The sequence below is a fragment of the Pseudophryne corroboree genome, chromosome 1 (genome assembly GCF_028390025.1).
Source record: "Pseudophryne corroboree isolate aPseCor3 chromosome 1, aPseCor3.hap2, whole genome shotgun sequence".
In the NCBI taxonomy this organism is placed as follows: domain Eukaryota; kingdom Metazoa; phylum Chordata; class Amphibia; order Anura; family Myobatrachidae; genus Pseudophryne; species Pseudophryne corroboree.
In genome coordinates, this window is record NC_086444.1 from 863,580,161 (window position 1) to 863,598,377 (window position 18,217).

Sequence of the window (18,217 nt, forward strand, 5' to 3'; positions counted from 1 at the left end):
TATTTAAGTTATCGCTAAAGGCACGTTTTAAAATAATTCATCATTCTCAAAAAGGTCAGTCAAATACATGGTGCTCTAGGACAGTGGTTCTCAACCTCTTTCCTCAAGTACCCCCAACAGTTCATGTTTTCCAGGTCACCTAGCTGGTGCACAGGTGTATTCATTACTCACTGACACATTTTAAAAGACCCACAGGTGCAGCAAATTATTTAACTCGCAATCCTGTGAGGAGACCTGGAAAACATGAACTGTTGGTGGTACTTGAGGACCGCGGTTGAGAACCACTGCTCTAGGACGAGGTCTGTTATCAATATAGAGAATTTATACTCATTGGGTCAGGCAAAATTAAAATTGAAATGGCAATTTTCACATTATTGGGAATAAAGAACTGTATTGTTAAAAAAAAGGGCAATGAAGCTATAAGTTACTAAGCCCTCTCATAAGCAAATTGACTTTTTAAAGGTTAGTGCCTGGTAGTTATATTTTACTCACTGGACATGGAATGTAAATATATTTGAACAGTTGTGATCATAACAGGGCCTCCCTTTGTACACACATGTCCACATTTGCAACTGATTGCAAATGACAAATTAAGCTGACATAGCATTAATACATATGTAAACTATCCATCTGTATTGCTATAGGAGCTGTGTCCTTGACATGTCACTGGTTTTTCCTAACAATAACTAGCAACTTGTAGAAATGGCATCAGAATAATTTGGCAGACAACACATAAGGCATTGGTAGGTTCATCCCTTTAAAACATTCAAAATAACTGTACTTCAGCTGGTACACAATGGAGTTACTGCATTGCAATCTGGTGATCCTCGCAATTAAACATGCTTCATCTGTATTAGGTGGTAAATTCTCTGATTTGATTACAGCAGATACAGTATGTTAGCAAAATGTCAAGAACTGAAGTAGCTTATGTATACATATCTCCCTATATTTCATATCTAAGAAATCGGAGTAGTGTAGATGCACTGCAGTGGCAGCATGGCTGCATTACAATGTGGGCAGGCCTGTGTCATAATGGGTGGAAGCTCTGTAAGCTTGCACTATGATAGGGCATGAGAGCATTACAAAAGAGGCGCAGCCATACCCCACTGGTGTCCCTAGCACTCGTGACATGCTAGCCACCTATCATCCCCTGCAAACATACATTCATTTCCATGCTAAATAGAGCAGTGGTGAACAGGAGATAACACCCGCCTTACCCACAGCGGAAAAAATATAGCTATTATCCCACTTAAATTGGGACAGTTGGTAGGTATCTTTATTGTAAGCAGGGCGCCACAAGCTTTTGGTTGGGGGAGGGGGCAAGATATAATTTCATTTTGGCACCCCTAAATCGCTGAATGTCAGCCCCTCTGGGGGCACCTGGACTTACCCAACACACCACCTACCTGATGACAGAGATATCTATCTACAACCAGGCCCTCATGTGACCTGTGCATGGGAGCGTACACACCCATGCAATCCTATGGATCGCGTGTGCGTACACAGTGCGCACACACACACACACACACACACACACACACACACACACACATATTTATGCAAAAACAGCATAGAGGACATTATGGGGAATGCATAGTGTATTAGAAGAAAAATACAACATTAATGGGCCTATTCACTGTTTGAGGTTTAGACTCAATAATTAGAATTACCAGGTAATGAGAAATTCATTTCTGCCCAGATGTATTAAAAATCACATCCAGGGACAGGTGCTCCGACAGCAATGTCTAAGCTAAAGTGATCACATCACAGACCTACTGCTCATGCGTGGTCATTAGACATCACATGAACCAGTGACTGTTACCAGGGAGGGATCCATGCAATCCCTCTCCCAGTAAATTGTGCCATATGTAGCCCATAGCAACATACTTAGCAATGGCTAACACCATCACTATTACGATGGGAAACTGGGACCTGTAATACTTTCAGGGGATACTTACATTTTAAGTATCCTGATTTTTGGGGTGATTTCCCATAAAATGATAATAAACATGCGTCAAAAACATAACTGTAACATGTGAGTTACTTTAAGAGGAAGAAGCGACACAGGATCCACTCATACTGTAGCTCACACCCTGGCTGAGGCTGTGCATGGAAGGTAATGAGACTTTGCAGGGTACATTTTCAGCTAAACCTGGTTGGAAATGGGGGGAGGTCAGGGGGTGCAGCAAGGGAAGTGGGTGGGAGGACAAAGGGGAGCGTGGGGCGGGGAGGTGAGGAACATATGAAGTGGAAAATGAGAAAGACACAGGGCTGGCCCCAGGGGAGGAGCCAGCCCACAGTAACTAGCCACACACTGTAGGGGTTGGTGGGTGTATGGGGGAGGTGGGCCCTGGAGGCAGACGGAGAACGGCTGTGTGGAGGAAGGAGATCGAGCAGCTGGAAAGGGGATTATCTACTGACACTGCCCATATTAACTGTACATGGCGTTTGCACTGCGCCCCATGACCCACTACTTTGACTGGCACCCTGTTCCAGCGCTTATGATTGTAAGATACAGGGATGGTAAATACTGATGGAACTATTATGTTTTTATAAAGACAACACTGGTTATTTTTACAATGACTTACAAAAAAATTGTAAAGAAAAAGTTTGGTACAAGGTGTAACGTTTAAAAAAACAATCATAAGTTGTCACATAATTCTGTGTTCTGATTTTGTATGCTAATTAGAGACAGTTGGCTACTGAGCAATAGTTTATAGCACAATGGTACTATCTGCACCAGGTAGCCAAGTAAGCTTTTATCTTCCTACTAATGTTAACACTTTCTATATATAATTGGACATATTACAATTTCAAATAAAACAGAAAAAGAACAAATGGCCAATTTACACTATTCCATTTTCCCTCTAGTGCCCAATGATTTAACACTTTGAAATAACACTAATCAGACAGTTTCCAGAGCTGTTAAGCTGTTATTAACTCATAGAGTATTTCAATATATGTAAGGTGCTAAAAAAATAGCTTCTCTCCCACATATCAATGCATAAAGATCAGCAGCTGTCTGAAGTGAGCAGCTGTTGTGGTAACTGTGAAATGAAAAAGTTCTGGGAACTCCGAGAAAGTTTTCTTCATTATCAGTTCCATGTGAAGACCACCATATTCAAGCAGGGCTTCAAGAGACAAGCTGTGTGTCTACCATAAGGTATATTACCATGAACATATAGCATACATGAGATGAAAACTAATAATTTTATTAAGAAGAAACTCTAATTAAATACTTCAAACTCATATGTGAATGCGAAATAATCCACAAAATAAGTATTTCTCTTCCAGTTTGGAAAGTATTAGGGAAATCACTCCCGACATCCTCAAGCACAGCAGCATTGAAATATAATGAATCATTTTACAGAGACTTGAGAGTATGGAAAATAAATGGACCAAATCACTTTCGATTTGGATTGCAGCCATGGTTCAGTAATGTTTTTTTTTTTTTAATTTGTAAATAAATTCTGCTGCAAAATCTCAAGCAGTTCCAGTATGAGCCATAAGGGGGTGTAGTTAGCTAGTTGACATTCAGAATGTTCTAAATGACAAAGGGTATAGTGTTATGTTGAACCCACCATTCCGACATGGTAGTAATGCGATGCAAAGAACTGTAACTGTGGTGTCAGCTTTACAACTTTAAATATGATGCTTTATATCATGTTTAATATTCTAAAGCCGACATTGTTGCGGTGCTGACAACACATTACTGCCATGTCAACTTGCCGTGTCCTACATATTGGTGTCCCCGTTGTCTTTGTCCACATTCTGACATGTCGATAAAACCTCCAAACATTTGGGAAGTAGGGGTCAGCACTCTGCGCGCATTAAAGGGAGTGTCCTCCTGCTATGAGGGCGTGACCATGCAGCATGGGGGTTTGGCCATGCATCATGTCCCCATTTTTGTCACACTGGAGACATGCTATGCGCTCACCTGAGCTGCTGGACTGCCACCAGTCAAAGGGCTAGATGCATCATCGCTTGGAAAGTGATAAAATGGAGAATGATACCATCCAATCAGGTCCTACCTGCCATGTCACAGGCTGTGTTTGAAAAATGGCAGTTAGGAGCTGATTGGCTGTTACTTTTTCACTCTTCATTTTATCACTTTCCAAGTTATGATGCATCTAGCCCCCTATCTGTAATGGTTAAATGCCATGTTCATGCACGCTGCATCTATCAATTTGCTGCTTTGATGGCAGGACAGTGTCTGGAAAAGTGGGATTGTCCCACCAAACTTGGAACTTTTGGTAGGTCTACGATAACCGTAATGGTAATGAGTTGGTGGTATTTGAGCACTACAGATACAAAATGTTAAAAATGTTACAAATGTAATAGATTAATATATTTCCACATCTTGTAGAGAAATTGTGCCCATTTGGCTGGTAGAAATTGACCGTAAGTGTCCCCATTTCTGCTCCAGTCCAACCAATACTATTCAGAGACTAGAAAGACAGTAAAGGTTTGTTTTATTGAGGACAAATTCTGAAACTTTTTACCATTACACAAGGTCCATGTGTTGATTGGCTCTAGGATGGCTGCAGCAAATCCATCTCTTGCAACTGAACTGAAGTCAGGTAGAAAGCAATGTGACTATAGAAAAATACTCCCATATGGGTAGAGGTCACATCTGTGTTTCTTCTTTTGTATTTCTGTGCATTACTAACTTTGGCAGGCCATATATACTAATAAGCAGGGCAATTTTTCTGCACCTCTTGTAACACTATGAGAAACTTTATGTGTATATTATATTTGCAATATACTGTATCTGCTGTTTGAATGTTTTTATATTTCATCCTCTTGTCCATTAAGCGTCACTGTATAGTAGTATGATAAATGAAAGTGGAAAACCTAGATAGTAGTAAAACAATATGAGGGCTGAGGGAAATGATGTGTAACCCTGACATATATTTGAAGCAGCTTGAACAACTCACACATTTTACTGACACATGCTTTGTTTTCCTGTACTATACCGGAACATGATAAAGTATCAGCACTGTTAAAGCAATATTCAGTCTTGTTCCTTTAGGAATGCTAACAAAACACTGATTCGGTAACACTTCTTAACGCTTCCAGCACTCCTGGCATCTTCTGGGATTTTTTAAAAGCAACTTAGCTCCTATTAAGCACCTGTACTCCAAATGTGATAACACAATACATTGTGATGAACTAACGTCATGAACCAGGGTTACTGTAATTCATTGTTTTCTTTGTATTGTTTACATTTTCAAAATCATAAAACATTCTAAAGTAGATTGCCGCAAAATATAATTAGATGTGGATACAAAGGCACAGCATGGACTATTTAAAAAAAAAAAAAACTTTATAGTTACCAAAATGAAAACTGTCCAGAAAGTTCATTATTACTGTACAATTAGCAATAAAGTGCTATTTACATACTAGTCTCTGACTTGCTTTAAGCTAGTGCTCTTTTCAAGCCTAACCAGACTCTGGAACCTACAGAATGCTGTATGTGACATACTGGGTATGGGTCGTTGGGTAGACACAACTTATGTCGACAGTCATTGGGTTGACCATGGAAGGCCGACATGCATTAGGTCAACAGGGACAATAGGTCGACATGGTCATTAGGTCGACATGTACTAGGTTGACAGGTCAAAAGGTTGACATGGTTTTTTTAACTTTTTTTGGCGTTGTTTTCTTCGTAAAAAGTGACAGGGAACCCCAATTAGTGCACCGTGTCCCCTTGCATGGCTCGCTTCGCTCGCCATCCTTTGGGCAGGTTACCGTTCCAATCGTAGTCCACATGGATCGTTAAGTATGAAAAAAATCCAAAAAATGAAGATTTTTTTTAAAAAAACTCATGTCGACCTTTTGACCTGTCGACCTAGTACATGGTGACCTAATGACCATGTCGACCTATTGACCATGTCCACCTAATGCATGTCGACTTTCAGTGGCCGACCTAATGACTGTCGACCTAACGACCATATCCCGACATACTGCTGCTCCTGTTTTAATTGATACACACAACATGTAATCTTGATATAAAAATGGCAGTAATGGGGGAATTTCCTGTCAGTTAACATAACCCATTTCATATTTAAACTATTTTTAATTATCTCAATGCTCACCTTTTGACAAGAAGAAAAATATGCAAAATGTGGCTAATTAATGAGTCTATTCATTATCCCTTACTACCTCCAAAAGTAGCTGAAAATTAACAATTTCACCTACTTTTGTAGAAATTAAGTATCAGGCCATTCTTTACAAGGGTTTCTCCTGCTTACCTTTCAGCTCCATTATTAATTGCCGTAGGATCGTGGGTATATTATTTAGAGCTCACAAATCATCCCATGTTAAGGGGAGCAACCATTTGAAAGAGGGAACGCCCTTTTTAGGTGGTGACTTAGAAGGTAAGTCACCACTCGGCCATCAGGAACATTGGTCCTGATTCATGTTTGTAATACCCCTTTCAGACCGCAAGCTATGAACACGGGTTATTGGCACATGAACGCGGATTATCCGTGTTCATGTGTGGTCTGAAAGGTGCCAGGGTTGAAATACCGGGTCGAGCAACATGGTATTCCATCTCAGGTAGCGAGCAGGGTTGAACTCGTGTTCAACCCGGCTTGCTGTGCAGTGTGAACGGGAGCCAGGTCGATGTGACCTATTTCCTGTTCACTGTACGTGGATGGGCGTCGCTTGGAGATCATGTGATCTCCAAGCGCCACCCCCACCGCGTCACCGCTGACGTCACCAACCTGGCAATATGCCGGGCTGCGGACAGCGGTCTGAAAGGGGTATAAGTATAGCAAAAAAAGCAAGTAACTGTGTGTCTTAAACAAGCCATGTTGCAATGCAAGGGGAGCAAATGCATTTATATTTTTTCTGTGCAGGGTAAAAACTGACTGCTTTTACATGCAGCCCACAAATGTTAGCTTTATTTTTACACTGCAATTAAGATTTCAGTTTAAACACACCCCACCTAACTCTAAGGAGAGGATTCAATTGCTAGCACCGGCAGCTGTCTCTTCTGTGTGCCTGACGGAGCTATTCCATTGTTGTTTCTGTCAGGCGCGACCACTAGATGGCACCCAACGGAACAATTAAAGTGTTGCTCCGTTCGGGCGCACACAGTCGCCAGTGCTGACATCACTGATATGTTGTTCCATCATTTTGACAGGCTGGTAACTAGTGTAATATAACGGCCCCTGCTTAGTTTTACTGCAGGTACAGTATACTGTGGGAAATGTTGTGTTAGGTTATATAAATAAATGCTAACAATTATCTTGTGTTTACAAAATGACCTTATCTTAAAATTGCACAGTGATTGATTCCAACCAAGCTTAAACATCTTACAACTGGAGTCATAAGCTACATTTGTAGAAGTGGGTCATACAGTATCTGTAAACCTTTTATTCAATCCATTAATCAATCATGTAAGCTGTTCAGAAAGCTGGAAAAACTATGGTCACTGGTTACTGTACACCATGATCATCACACAATAAGTACCGTGCAATTCTAAAGTAAAGCCAAAAATTACTCTGCTGGTGTCCTAGGGTGAAAGCCAAAAATACCAGTGTTCTTTTTTTGTGAAAACTTTTTTTATTTAGCATAGTAGATTCATGATGTCATGTAAAGATCCTGCTGTCAGTTTTCAGCAATTTGTAATACTAGCTCTCAGTTTTTCCACCACCTGTACTTGCAATCTCCTTAAGTACCATACGGAATGAAGATAAAAAAAAGTTATGGAGCTGGGACAAGCAAGATAAAACTGATTTGTTCTACATCATTTGTAGTGGGAAATAATGTTCCTCTCCAGGGATTAAGTCATAAAGAAACTATAGACACCAGCGGCCTCATAAACTTAGTTTTTATGCTAGCATTTAATTCTTTAGCCCAGAAGGACACAGGGGGAAAAGTTGTCTTACTTTCCATTCCACACAAACATTTCATATGCCAGTCATAGACTAGTTATCTGTCAGAGAATAGAAAAAACTATTGTGATTAAAATCTGATACCTATAAAACAAATCATGTAAAATAATGTGGGCCACAAGATGGCAGCAAACACATAAGGAATTCAGATAAACAGATAAACCATACATGGGCATATCCAGTAATTCAGTGCTTCAGTTTGAACAAGCTGACCAATAAGTGTGGTAGGGTGAAGACCATACACACTGGCAGGTTACAGTCATCAGATAACTCACTCCTTTGGCTATTTTTGGCAACTCAGGTCAACATGTGACTTATTTTGCCAGAGACTGACAGCCATTTTGAACCCACAGTGTTTTGACCCTCGCTTGGACTAAAATAGCTGAATTTGGTGTGTAAGTTGTTGCATTTATGGATATTGGCTTTCATTTTCAATGCTATGTTATATAAGAAAAGTACAGTATTTCATACATAATTCGGTACAAAGTAATCCTGTCGTTCTCAAAATGTAATTGAATTTGAAGAGATATTATTGTTCCATGAATGTGGTTTTTCACTGAAAACAAACCAGAGAACATGGATAAAAATAAATACTAATGCTTTTTCAATGTACCATTTCACATTCAGTTACATCATAAATAGAGTAATAATAACTGTATGTAGCTGTTACATCTCGATTTAGTGAACCATGTAGTGAACCATATTATACATACCCCCTAATGATTTCTCTTTTGGACCATTTACAAAGCTATTTTAAGGGCCTTTAAGAGCGCAGATGGGCCAGGGTATGGTGGGCATGGCTAAATCTGGGTAGGCGTGGTCACCCAGCATGTGACAAATGACTATACCTGACACAGGGGTGCTCCAGTGGTGGGGGTTGGTGATCCTGTCTGCTGAGCCTTTTGGTGTTTGTTATGGGACCCCTGACCATTCAACCACTCCTGTATGCTCCAGATCCTCAAACACCACCCTGTATGTCTGTGTCTTCCTGGACCCTCTTGGAACTTTCAGGGGCTTCCCACTCCATTGCCCTGATGGTCCACTGGCAACTCTGGTCATCTACTGTGGGGAAGCTGCCAATATAGAAACAACGCACCTCACCATCCTCTACTGTGCCTGTCTTCCTGTGAGTTTGGGACAGTCTACTGCAAAAGGGGACATTTGTCCATCCTCAGTAGCTGACCTGAGACCCTCCACCTGGTCTGGGCCCCTATTAGTACCCGCTCACCTCCACTCAATGTCCCTGGATATCTCTCTATTGTTTGGGCTGAAGTGCCAATAAATGTGTCTATTAAATAATGTCAGTCTATTAAAAAATGTGAATAGTCAGCGGCAAATTTATATAATAGTCTCCAATGATTTAAGTATTATCAACGGGACAACATGCAACCAATCAGAAGTAGCCAGACATCACTGTATATAGTTGCACCAAACCCCCCCAAAACAAACTTAAAAGAGTAACTGCGGATGTGTCCATTTCTAATTGTGCTGCTATTATATGTGCATGACCTTTGTGTACACGGCCTGAGCTTGCTCTGACCCTGATCCTCTCTTGGTCTAGCTCTCCAATCATAATGGAACGTACGTTAATGATACGGAAACATCTGTGCACAGTACATAACTTTCACGCACAAGATGGAAATGTGTATCTTACAGAAAGCAAATACATGTGGGCAATAATCACTGTAAAAGCAGATATACCATACTCTTATTTACATATATATATATATATATATATATATATATATATATATAAAATATATTTTATTTATATACAATGTATACTTGATAATTGATAAAAGCACCTGTTGGTTTCACCACGTACAAGTCTCCTGAGTGCCGCCTTATTTCCATCCTTCTGTATACAATGTATACTGAAATATTTTTGAAGTTGCTACAGTGAGCTTTTTTATGTTTCTTTTGAAACGAAAAAAACCCCAAGTAATAGAAGTAATTGGCTCTCCAATACTTTTATCGGCTAGCATTAGCAGTTAAGTACTTCAAAGGACTTAATTAGATGGTAACAATTTTACTTTGAAACCTGTTAGATGTTTCTTTTTAACGTCAATGCTATTTTTACATTTTATGACCATAATCAGGGGGGTGGATGCTACTTATTGTGAGAGATGCGCATTTCTGTGAAACAACCAGGAAGATCAGGGCTAACAAGTTCTAATATACTTATGTACAGATGCGTCCTCCCTGGTCTGTCCTCCCCACGCAATAATTTGAATAAGAATAAGAATAAGAGGCACCAACTCTTATTCAACTCAACCAATGCCGAGTGTCTTTTTTCCCTTAATATGATATGCGGCATGAGTATATTCTGGGTGCGAATGCAGCTGTATATGCACACAAAATGCTATTGTGGAAAACACTGTAATGTAGCATTTCGTATACAGATACAGCTGCAGTAACACACAGAATATACACTTGCCATGTAAAATTTTAATCATTGTAGCCTGCTTGTGTATCTTCATTGAATAGCGATGCTAATAAGATGCAATTTTGGGGGGAAAGATGTTCGGTATTAGTAAACGCGCTCAGGACTACGCGCGACTAGAAGAGTTGCCTAATGTCACTGCCAGCAACAATGAGGGAAGACACATTTGTAAATTTTATGTATGTTTTATAAGGAGAACCTAAAAATCATTATTTGGCACACAAATGTGTATTGTAAATAGTTTTATAACAGTAATAATTTTATTTCCTACAACATTTATTTCTAGCACATGCTTCAATAGGTTATTACTAAACAACGATTAACAGCTAATGGTACTGCACTAACACAGGAAGTAGCGTAGAATTAGCTTTAGCTGATAAATGGATAAATTGCTATTGACAACATTTTTACAAGGTCATTTATCAGTAAATAAATTTGAGTTTATAGAGCATAGTATTTCCCTTTTGGCTTTTTGACAAAGCATATCAGTCTGTTAGTTAAGTAGCCCTTGCTTCCTAACTCACTGAAAGCGGATATACACAGACCACACAATGCATCTCTATGGTCAATGAACCCCAGACATGAATGGCAGTAAATCCTAGAACTTATGAACTGAAGGCCAGCTACAAGCATTTGACATACAATAAGAACTGTCAGGCAAGTCAATGCTTTCAATTCAATTGGCTAGGCGCAGTTTAGAAGTTTAAGACTACAATCTGTTAATATGGAAGAAATAAGGGCTACCGCTTTAAAAAAAAATGTTTTTTTTTTACCATAACCCAATTTATTTATTTTTTGCTAACATAAGCCCCTTGCTAATTGCAGACATTTTCAAGTTGCAAATATACCTGTTAAAGCCTAGCCTACTTTAAAATGTATAGCTGGTTGATCTATACAGCAAGTAATGCTTATATATTACGCCACAATATGAGTGCTTCCCCACATTACTGTGAACATTTTCCTTTTTAAAACTGCAAATGCCAAGCTCTGTGAAACCCTGCACAGGCAATGGAAGGGTCCTAAACTCACTGTGAACAGAGATTTGCCACTGTTTTAAATCCTTTGACATTTGAAAATTATAAGGCGGTGTGGGTGTCTCTCATATATGACTATGGTATATGTGTTACTGATATTACGATGCAACCAGCCAGGGCCGTAACTAAGGTGATGCAACATGTGCCACCACACAGGGCACTGCAAGGCAAAGGGCACTATTCTGCAGCACCTGTCAATTTTCTGTTTTAATCAATCTCACATGCAGCTTCCTCCTCTTTAATCCCAGGATCACCTGGTTACCTGTCCTCATCTCGCCCTCACTACCCAAAGCACCTTCAGTCACATACTCCTACATTTAAGGCACACATTTTAAAATATTCTCATACTTCCCATGCAGGAGCAAATAACTCCATGAGTAAGGTGGCTGGCTACAATATGGAAGGTTATGGGTTTGAATCCCGGGTATGACACTATTTTGAAATGTGTGCTTTAACTAAAGGAGGATGTGACTTAAAGTACTGGGTATGACTGCTAAGAAATGTATCATTTAAATAAAGGATAATGTAACTAAATGGCAAAATGAAGTGCATAACATATGGAATCATAGTAAGTGCTTTTACTGGGTGCCAGAGATCGTCTTATGTTCCTGTTTCTAAAATATGGGGGAGGGGCACCAAAATGTCTAGTTACAGCTCTGCAACTAGCTACAGATCTATAAGCAGTTTATGCTGTTACAGGTGTGTACAATGTGTAATCCATATGATCATTACATAGTAAAAGTAATTATGTTCACCTTTATCTATGTAATAACCCTACAAGGTCTGTCCTGAGTAAGACATGCGCAGTGCGAGCCGTAATGCGCTGACCAGTGTCCCGCAGGACGTTGTTACCACAAACAATACGCTCATACTTCTATCAACAATTTTCTCATTGGGCAATAGTTCACATATAGCAAATTAGCTAAAATATGCATTTTTTTTACATGTAATTAACTTTTGTCCTTGATCTTTACCTACTCTAAGTGTAATGTGGGACCCCTACATCTAGGTCAGAACACTCTCCACTTCTATCTCTGCACGATTGTAAAGACTGATGAAAACTGATATGATTTATTGCTATGGATCATTTAAATAAGCTTTCCTGTTCTGCTCAAGTTCTTGAGTAATTCTTTGTGGCAAGATCACGAGAGTAATGAATATGATTAAGTAAAAAAGATTAATGAATAAACGGAGAGTTTTTACTCTGAAAAGTTGCACAGTAGGGCTGCATATGAATATTACTTTCACCACTTGTTGTATCTTATGCCTATTGATCAGGTAAACGATAAATCAATGCAGCCACAGAGGATGGAAACATTCCTTCCTGACGTCAAGATAGAGATAACTACCATAGTGATAAGTGTGAGGTATTATCACCAACTTGATTTCTATTGCAGTCATGGAGCCCAAGAATTCTCTCTTCTATGATGGGCAGACAGTGTCCCACCCACCCTAAAGCAAAGGATGGGTGTATAACTGATAAGGCATAGTACATGTAATTACACATTCCTATAGGAACTGTGTTCCAAGAATAAGTGAATTGTCATGTAGTCTTCTTTCAGTTATTCCACTGCGTGTCCATGAGAAAAGCAGGCCATACACCTGAGCGGTGATGCCCCATTCTGCCAATGCTGATTGGCGGACATCGATGATCAGCAAAATGCAGCATGTTGAAAATCCCTGACTCGCCTATTCCAATCACTTTTTGGTTGTAATTGGCAAATCGCATGTTGAATTTTCCCATGCCCAATCCAGTTATCGGCAGGACAGGGAATTGCTCGGATAGCTGCCTCATACATGGGCGCCATAAGCCACTGACTGGAATAGAAGGTTATTATGCATAACAAATGAATACTACGTACTCCTGTAGTACTCACAGGAAGAAGACTATACATCACACATGTTGAATAAAAAATATCTGCAGTCTAACAGGTAAATAAAAGGAAAACAAAGGGCAGGAATGAATGAAATTGTACCTTGAGGCAATGGATTTCTGAAAGACCACAAAAGGAATTCTAATTAGACATAACAACACTATGGGATCAAAATGCAAACATAGTAGATAAAGAACCAATGATTCTAATCTGCCATATACAAATCCTACTACTTCTTTAAGAAAAAAGAACAATTAGAATGTATCCCTTATGTTTGGTAAGCAGGTCATTGTCCACTGGAATGTCAGCCCTGGAGGCGTCAACTCATGTTTTGTCCTGATTTCAGTCCTGACAAGAACTTGAAGACAGATAATTCTGATAAGCTAATGCAGCAGAGCAGTCACTTTACCTTCAGGAAGAAGGGGAAAAACTGTACGGCAAAACCTCTCATATAAACACTTGGGAAAAGACACTATGGTGTGATGTCCTAAATTCAAAAGACTGTTGATGGCCAAAAAACAAATGCAGAACCAACTGACCTGCTGTGCTGTCCAATATCCAATAGCTGCAGTCATTTAAACTCTGCCCTTAGACACCAAATGCAATACGATTAAACAAAAATGAAGCTTTAATACAATGCAGATAGAAAGATGAAATGAGCAGCATCAAAATTATGTACAGTATCAAGGGGCAGGGTATATTAAAAATGCATTTGGGATTCACAAGTAAGTAACTTTAGAAAGCACTTACTTGTTATTCTGGCAGAGATTCAATCAAGCACTGGAGTCTCACACAATGGGATCTATGCATGAAACAAGGAATAGAATGGAGAAGTGTGCCAGTGGAGAAATTGCCCATGGCAACTAATCAGCCTTGAAGTAACATTTATTAAGTGCATTCTAAAAAATTATACATAGCAGCTGATTGATTGTCACAGGAAACTTCTCCACTGGCTCACTTCACCACTCTGTTCACTGTTTCGTGAATAGATGAACCTCAAGGTTTTTGTGGGTTGTTACTGGTACAAAATATCAGTAATTCTGTGGCTCTATGCGTTACGCATGAAAATAGACCAATGTACAGAAGACCAACATTTTATTACATGCTTAAGCAACTGTTACTATAGCCATAACCAATATGGCCAGGTAAAATTACTGTATTCGAGAAAGTCAATACTCCTATTAGTATTCAAAGAATTTCCTTTCATTCTGTGACACGAGATTCAATAAAATTACAATAGAAAACTATTTTCCCAGGGGCCCTTTGCAGCTTGGCAGGTACACATAAGTACGTCACCGTGTGCTAATTATGAAGACACATGGTCACAAAACTCCCTAGCAAGTAGCAACATGTCCACTACACACTGTCATAATGTAATTTAAATAGCCCCCTTTAATAAATAGCAATTTACAGCAATCACAGCATTAGAATTTCAGAAAGTAACAGTTTCCTCCAGTATGCATAATATGAGAAATAATGCAGTACAGGTGCTTTATATGAAAATAAAACAAGGAGAGCCCTTCGAGGGACATATCAGTAAAAACCCAAGGGTATTCCTGGAAGTTAGGCGCAGTTGGCAACACTATTAAACAGAGTTCTGCCTTTTCTGTTGAGAGAAGAGATTAAAACATAGGATTGCCTCTGGAACCTCTCTTTTTTTAATGATAAAGATTTTTTGGTGCAAGTAAATGTCATCTCTCAATACGCAATAATATAGTGACGTCTCTCAGACACCTTCTATAACACAAGTCACATGTAAGGTAAAGTAAGGCGCTAAATACAAAATCACCATTAGTGGAACATAGCACACTTACTAAACTAAATTAGGTGTAATCAGCCATCTGCATACCAACTGTTAAACTACTGAGTGCTAGAATCAAAGTGTCTAGTATTTCACACTTGCTCACACTGAGAGAAAGCACAAACACTTATGGGTTATGTGCTACACAATTGTGAATACACCTACCTGACAATAAGTAATTAAACCATAATCTCTAAGTACAAACATAGCGTTGTGCTGCCTCTGAAGGCTCACAGAGGTTAAAAACAAACAGAATTTATATAGAATAAAACATTATGTGACACACCACATATTATCACTGTATCATTTATGTATCACAAACAGACATGAAACATATGCCAGCATAATCATCTTCATATCACGTTTCATTTCCAAAAAGGCGTTTTTTGCGATTTCCCTTTAAACAAAGTGAAAGTGTGACAGCGTTACAGGTAATTGTCAGACGCGCACAGTGACTACATAGCAGCCAGAGGTGTCGCAGCGCAGTGAGAAGGTAATTGCCACTGACGTCACCAGCAGCCACCTGGCCAATATCCTATGACACTATTAGTACATGCTGCACCAAGCCTGGTTTATAAGAACAAGGGAATCCCCTTGTTCCCAGCACCGATCTGTCATTTCATCACTAGAGGGCAGTTTAGGGAAGCAGATGGAGCTGTAACCTAGCAGGGAAGTAGCCGGCAGTGCTGCATGTAAGCAGGGAACTGTCACAGTAATGACCTGGTAATCCCAGCAGCACATTGCAACAACCAGCCTCATCTGATTTTTAAAATTATATATATATATACATGATATTTTAATCTGTAAGCATACAACGCATTATTGCAGTGTCTCAGTCTAGCTCAGTTAAAGCAGAGAACATTACACATTAATAAACATACAACACGTTAAAGACTCTTAATTCAGTGTACATGATTCCATACAAAACGTGATCAACTCACTTGGCACAACATCTGTGAGTGCTGGCTTCTTCTCATTTGCCTTGTTTTTCTTTCCTTTTCCCTTTTTCCCCTTTCCTTCCTTTTTTTTCTCAGACATTGCGAGTGACTGGAGACTTCTTGATTGAAACGCTTGGAATATATGATCCAGCGTGTCCTTATGGCTTTTCCTCTATCTGCTGCTAGAGAGGACCTGACAGCACTGTAGCTGACCAAGAGCTGTGCAGCCTGACCCCAGTAGCACCCTCCTGATCCTCTGGCTGCTCTGACAGTGCCCTCACGCTCTCACTTAGCCGCTCCTCTTTGCAGACACACTCGTACAAATTAGCTCCAGCAGATTTGTAAAGTATTAAAAAAAAAAAAAAAAAAAAAAGTCAGACCAAAAGAATAAAGTACAAAGAATCAGCAATGGATATCCAGGAATTGTTCCAACCTGTCTTCATCCAGGCTATGAAAATATTAAAACGTGTTGACACTTAAGTTACAAAAAAAGATAAAAAAAATAATTATAATGATGAATAAAAATAACAATTGTACAAAAACACAACAAAATACTTCCTGCTTCTTTTTAGCCTCTTGTATCTAATTTACACTTTCCATTGGAACAGAGGTTGTTCTCCTTGCCCCAAGTTCTGCTTCTGCGTTACTCTGGAGAAAACTTTCTCTCTACCATTCTATAATGAGCTTCTCCTAGTTTTGTTAACTTCTACCACCCACTTATGAAGGTGGAGCAACACAGTGTGGCTGCCTAGCCCTTTTTCTGTACAACTGATAGATGTATGTATGCAACTCTCCCCCCAGAGGTCGCTAATCATTTACTTTTTACTATCAGCAAAAGCATGCAGGATTCCTTTGTCTCTAGTGACGTTTAAGCCTTTGCAAACTGCTGCCACTGGCTTTTTAAGAGCAGAAACTGTGACAAGATGAAACAGGATTGCTGTTATGTGTCTATTTTCATTAAGCTTTTACACTACATTTCAACTTCTGTATAGTGTTACAAATCTCAGAGCATAGTAGTAACAGGACTTTTCCACTTGAAATATTAATTTTACTAAATCACCTGCCTTCACAGTAATAATACTTTGGTGGGGGTGCGTCCCCGTAACCACCACCATTGCTATGTTTAGCAGAGGTAAGACACTTATGGCCGTGATCTCTTGTGATCACTTACGGCAACGCTTGGCGCTCTCTGAGTCACCGTGTAACATTTTCACTGTTACTGAGAAAGATTTAAAAGTGGATTGCGCATTTTGGGCATGAAGAGAATCAAAAATCTGGTGCAATGAAGGAAAAATGATGCAATGTGAAAAATAAATTGTTCTTAATTGAATGGCCTCCTTGTGGGTGGGGGGCAATTCATTTCTCTGCAATGTGCGGACATAATATGTGACTGCACATATAGGGCTGGATTCAAATGTTTTCTTCCCCCTTCCGGCCGAGATTGTGTCCGACGGTGGTATTCTAATGTAACTGCCGACAGGCATGACAAGTTCATTTCAGCTCTCTACCCCCCGAGGTAGCGAGATGAAATGCACGTAAAGAGACCCGTTTGGGCACCCAAATGGGTCTTTTCACGATCACACCCATTAGTTTAGTCAGGTTTAGGTGCTTTGCGCACATAAACCCAATTGTACTGCTCGCGTTCAGCGCGATAACAGGGTCCTTTTGAATATTGCCCCCCTATCTCCCGTCACTTTAGACAGGAGATAGGGGGTGCATGAAGATTTGAATTCCCCCCACAGAGTTTCCCATCCCCAATATGGCACATTTTTTTGTGCAGCACTATGGGGTATATGGGGAAATGGGCAATAGTGGTATATTCAGACTGTTTCTCCATCTTTTCTCGACCATAGCTTCTAACTGAACTGCCTCCTTGTAGTTGCTATCCGTAGGATATTTCTTGATATGGACACAAATAGCACTGAAGGTGATTAACAAGAGGTCCTGTCTGTGCGTAAGTGCTGGACACTGCTACACTATCATATGAAAATAAATAAAAATTAAACAAATTAAACACGGAAACAGAACCAGAACATACACAGATGATGGTGAAGTTACAAACAAGAGGATATGTACAGTTTCATGAATAATTCAATCTTCATGTTATAGTTTTCGAAGCATGTTCAAACTTTATTACATATGGTACAGTTTATTAGTTACTATGTAGGTAAATCTGTCTATTATGTTATGAACCCTTTATTGTCACTTCAAAATCAGCCAAAA

The 18,217-nt window shown here is 39.6% G+C and overlaps 1 protein-coding gene across 1 annotated transcript in view; it reads right to left on the reverse strand.

Moving 5' to 3' along the window:
- The window catches only part of NRG1 (neuregulin 1), a 125,473-nt gene extending 108,814 nt beyond the window's left edge, over positions 1–16,659 (reverse strand). The window contains exon 1 of the mRNA XM_063920007.1: positions 15,998–16,659. Within this exon, the coding sequence (XP_063776077.1) occupies positions 15,998–16,094 (97 nt within the window). The 5' untranslated portion in view covers positions 16,095–16,659. The remainder of the gene's footprint in view (positions 1–15,997) is intronic.
- Positions 16,660–18,217: the final 1,558 nt, after the last annotated feature.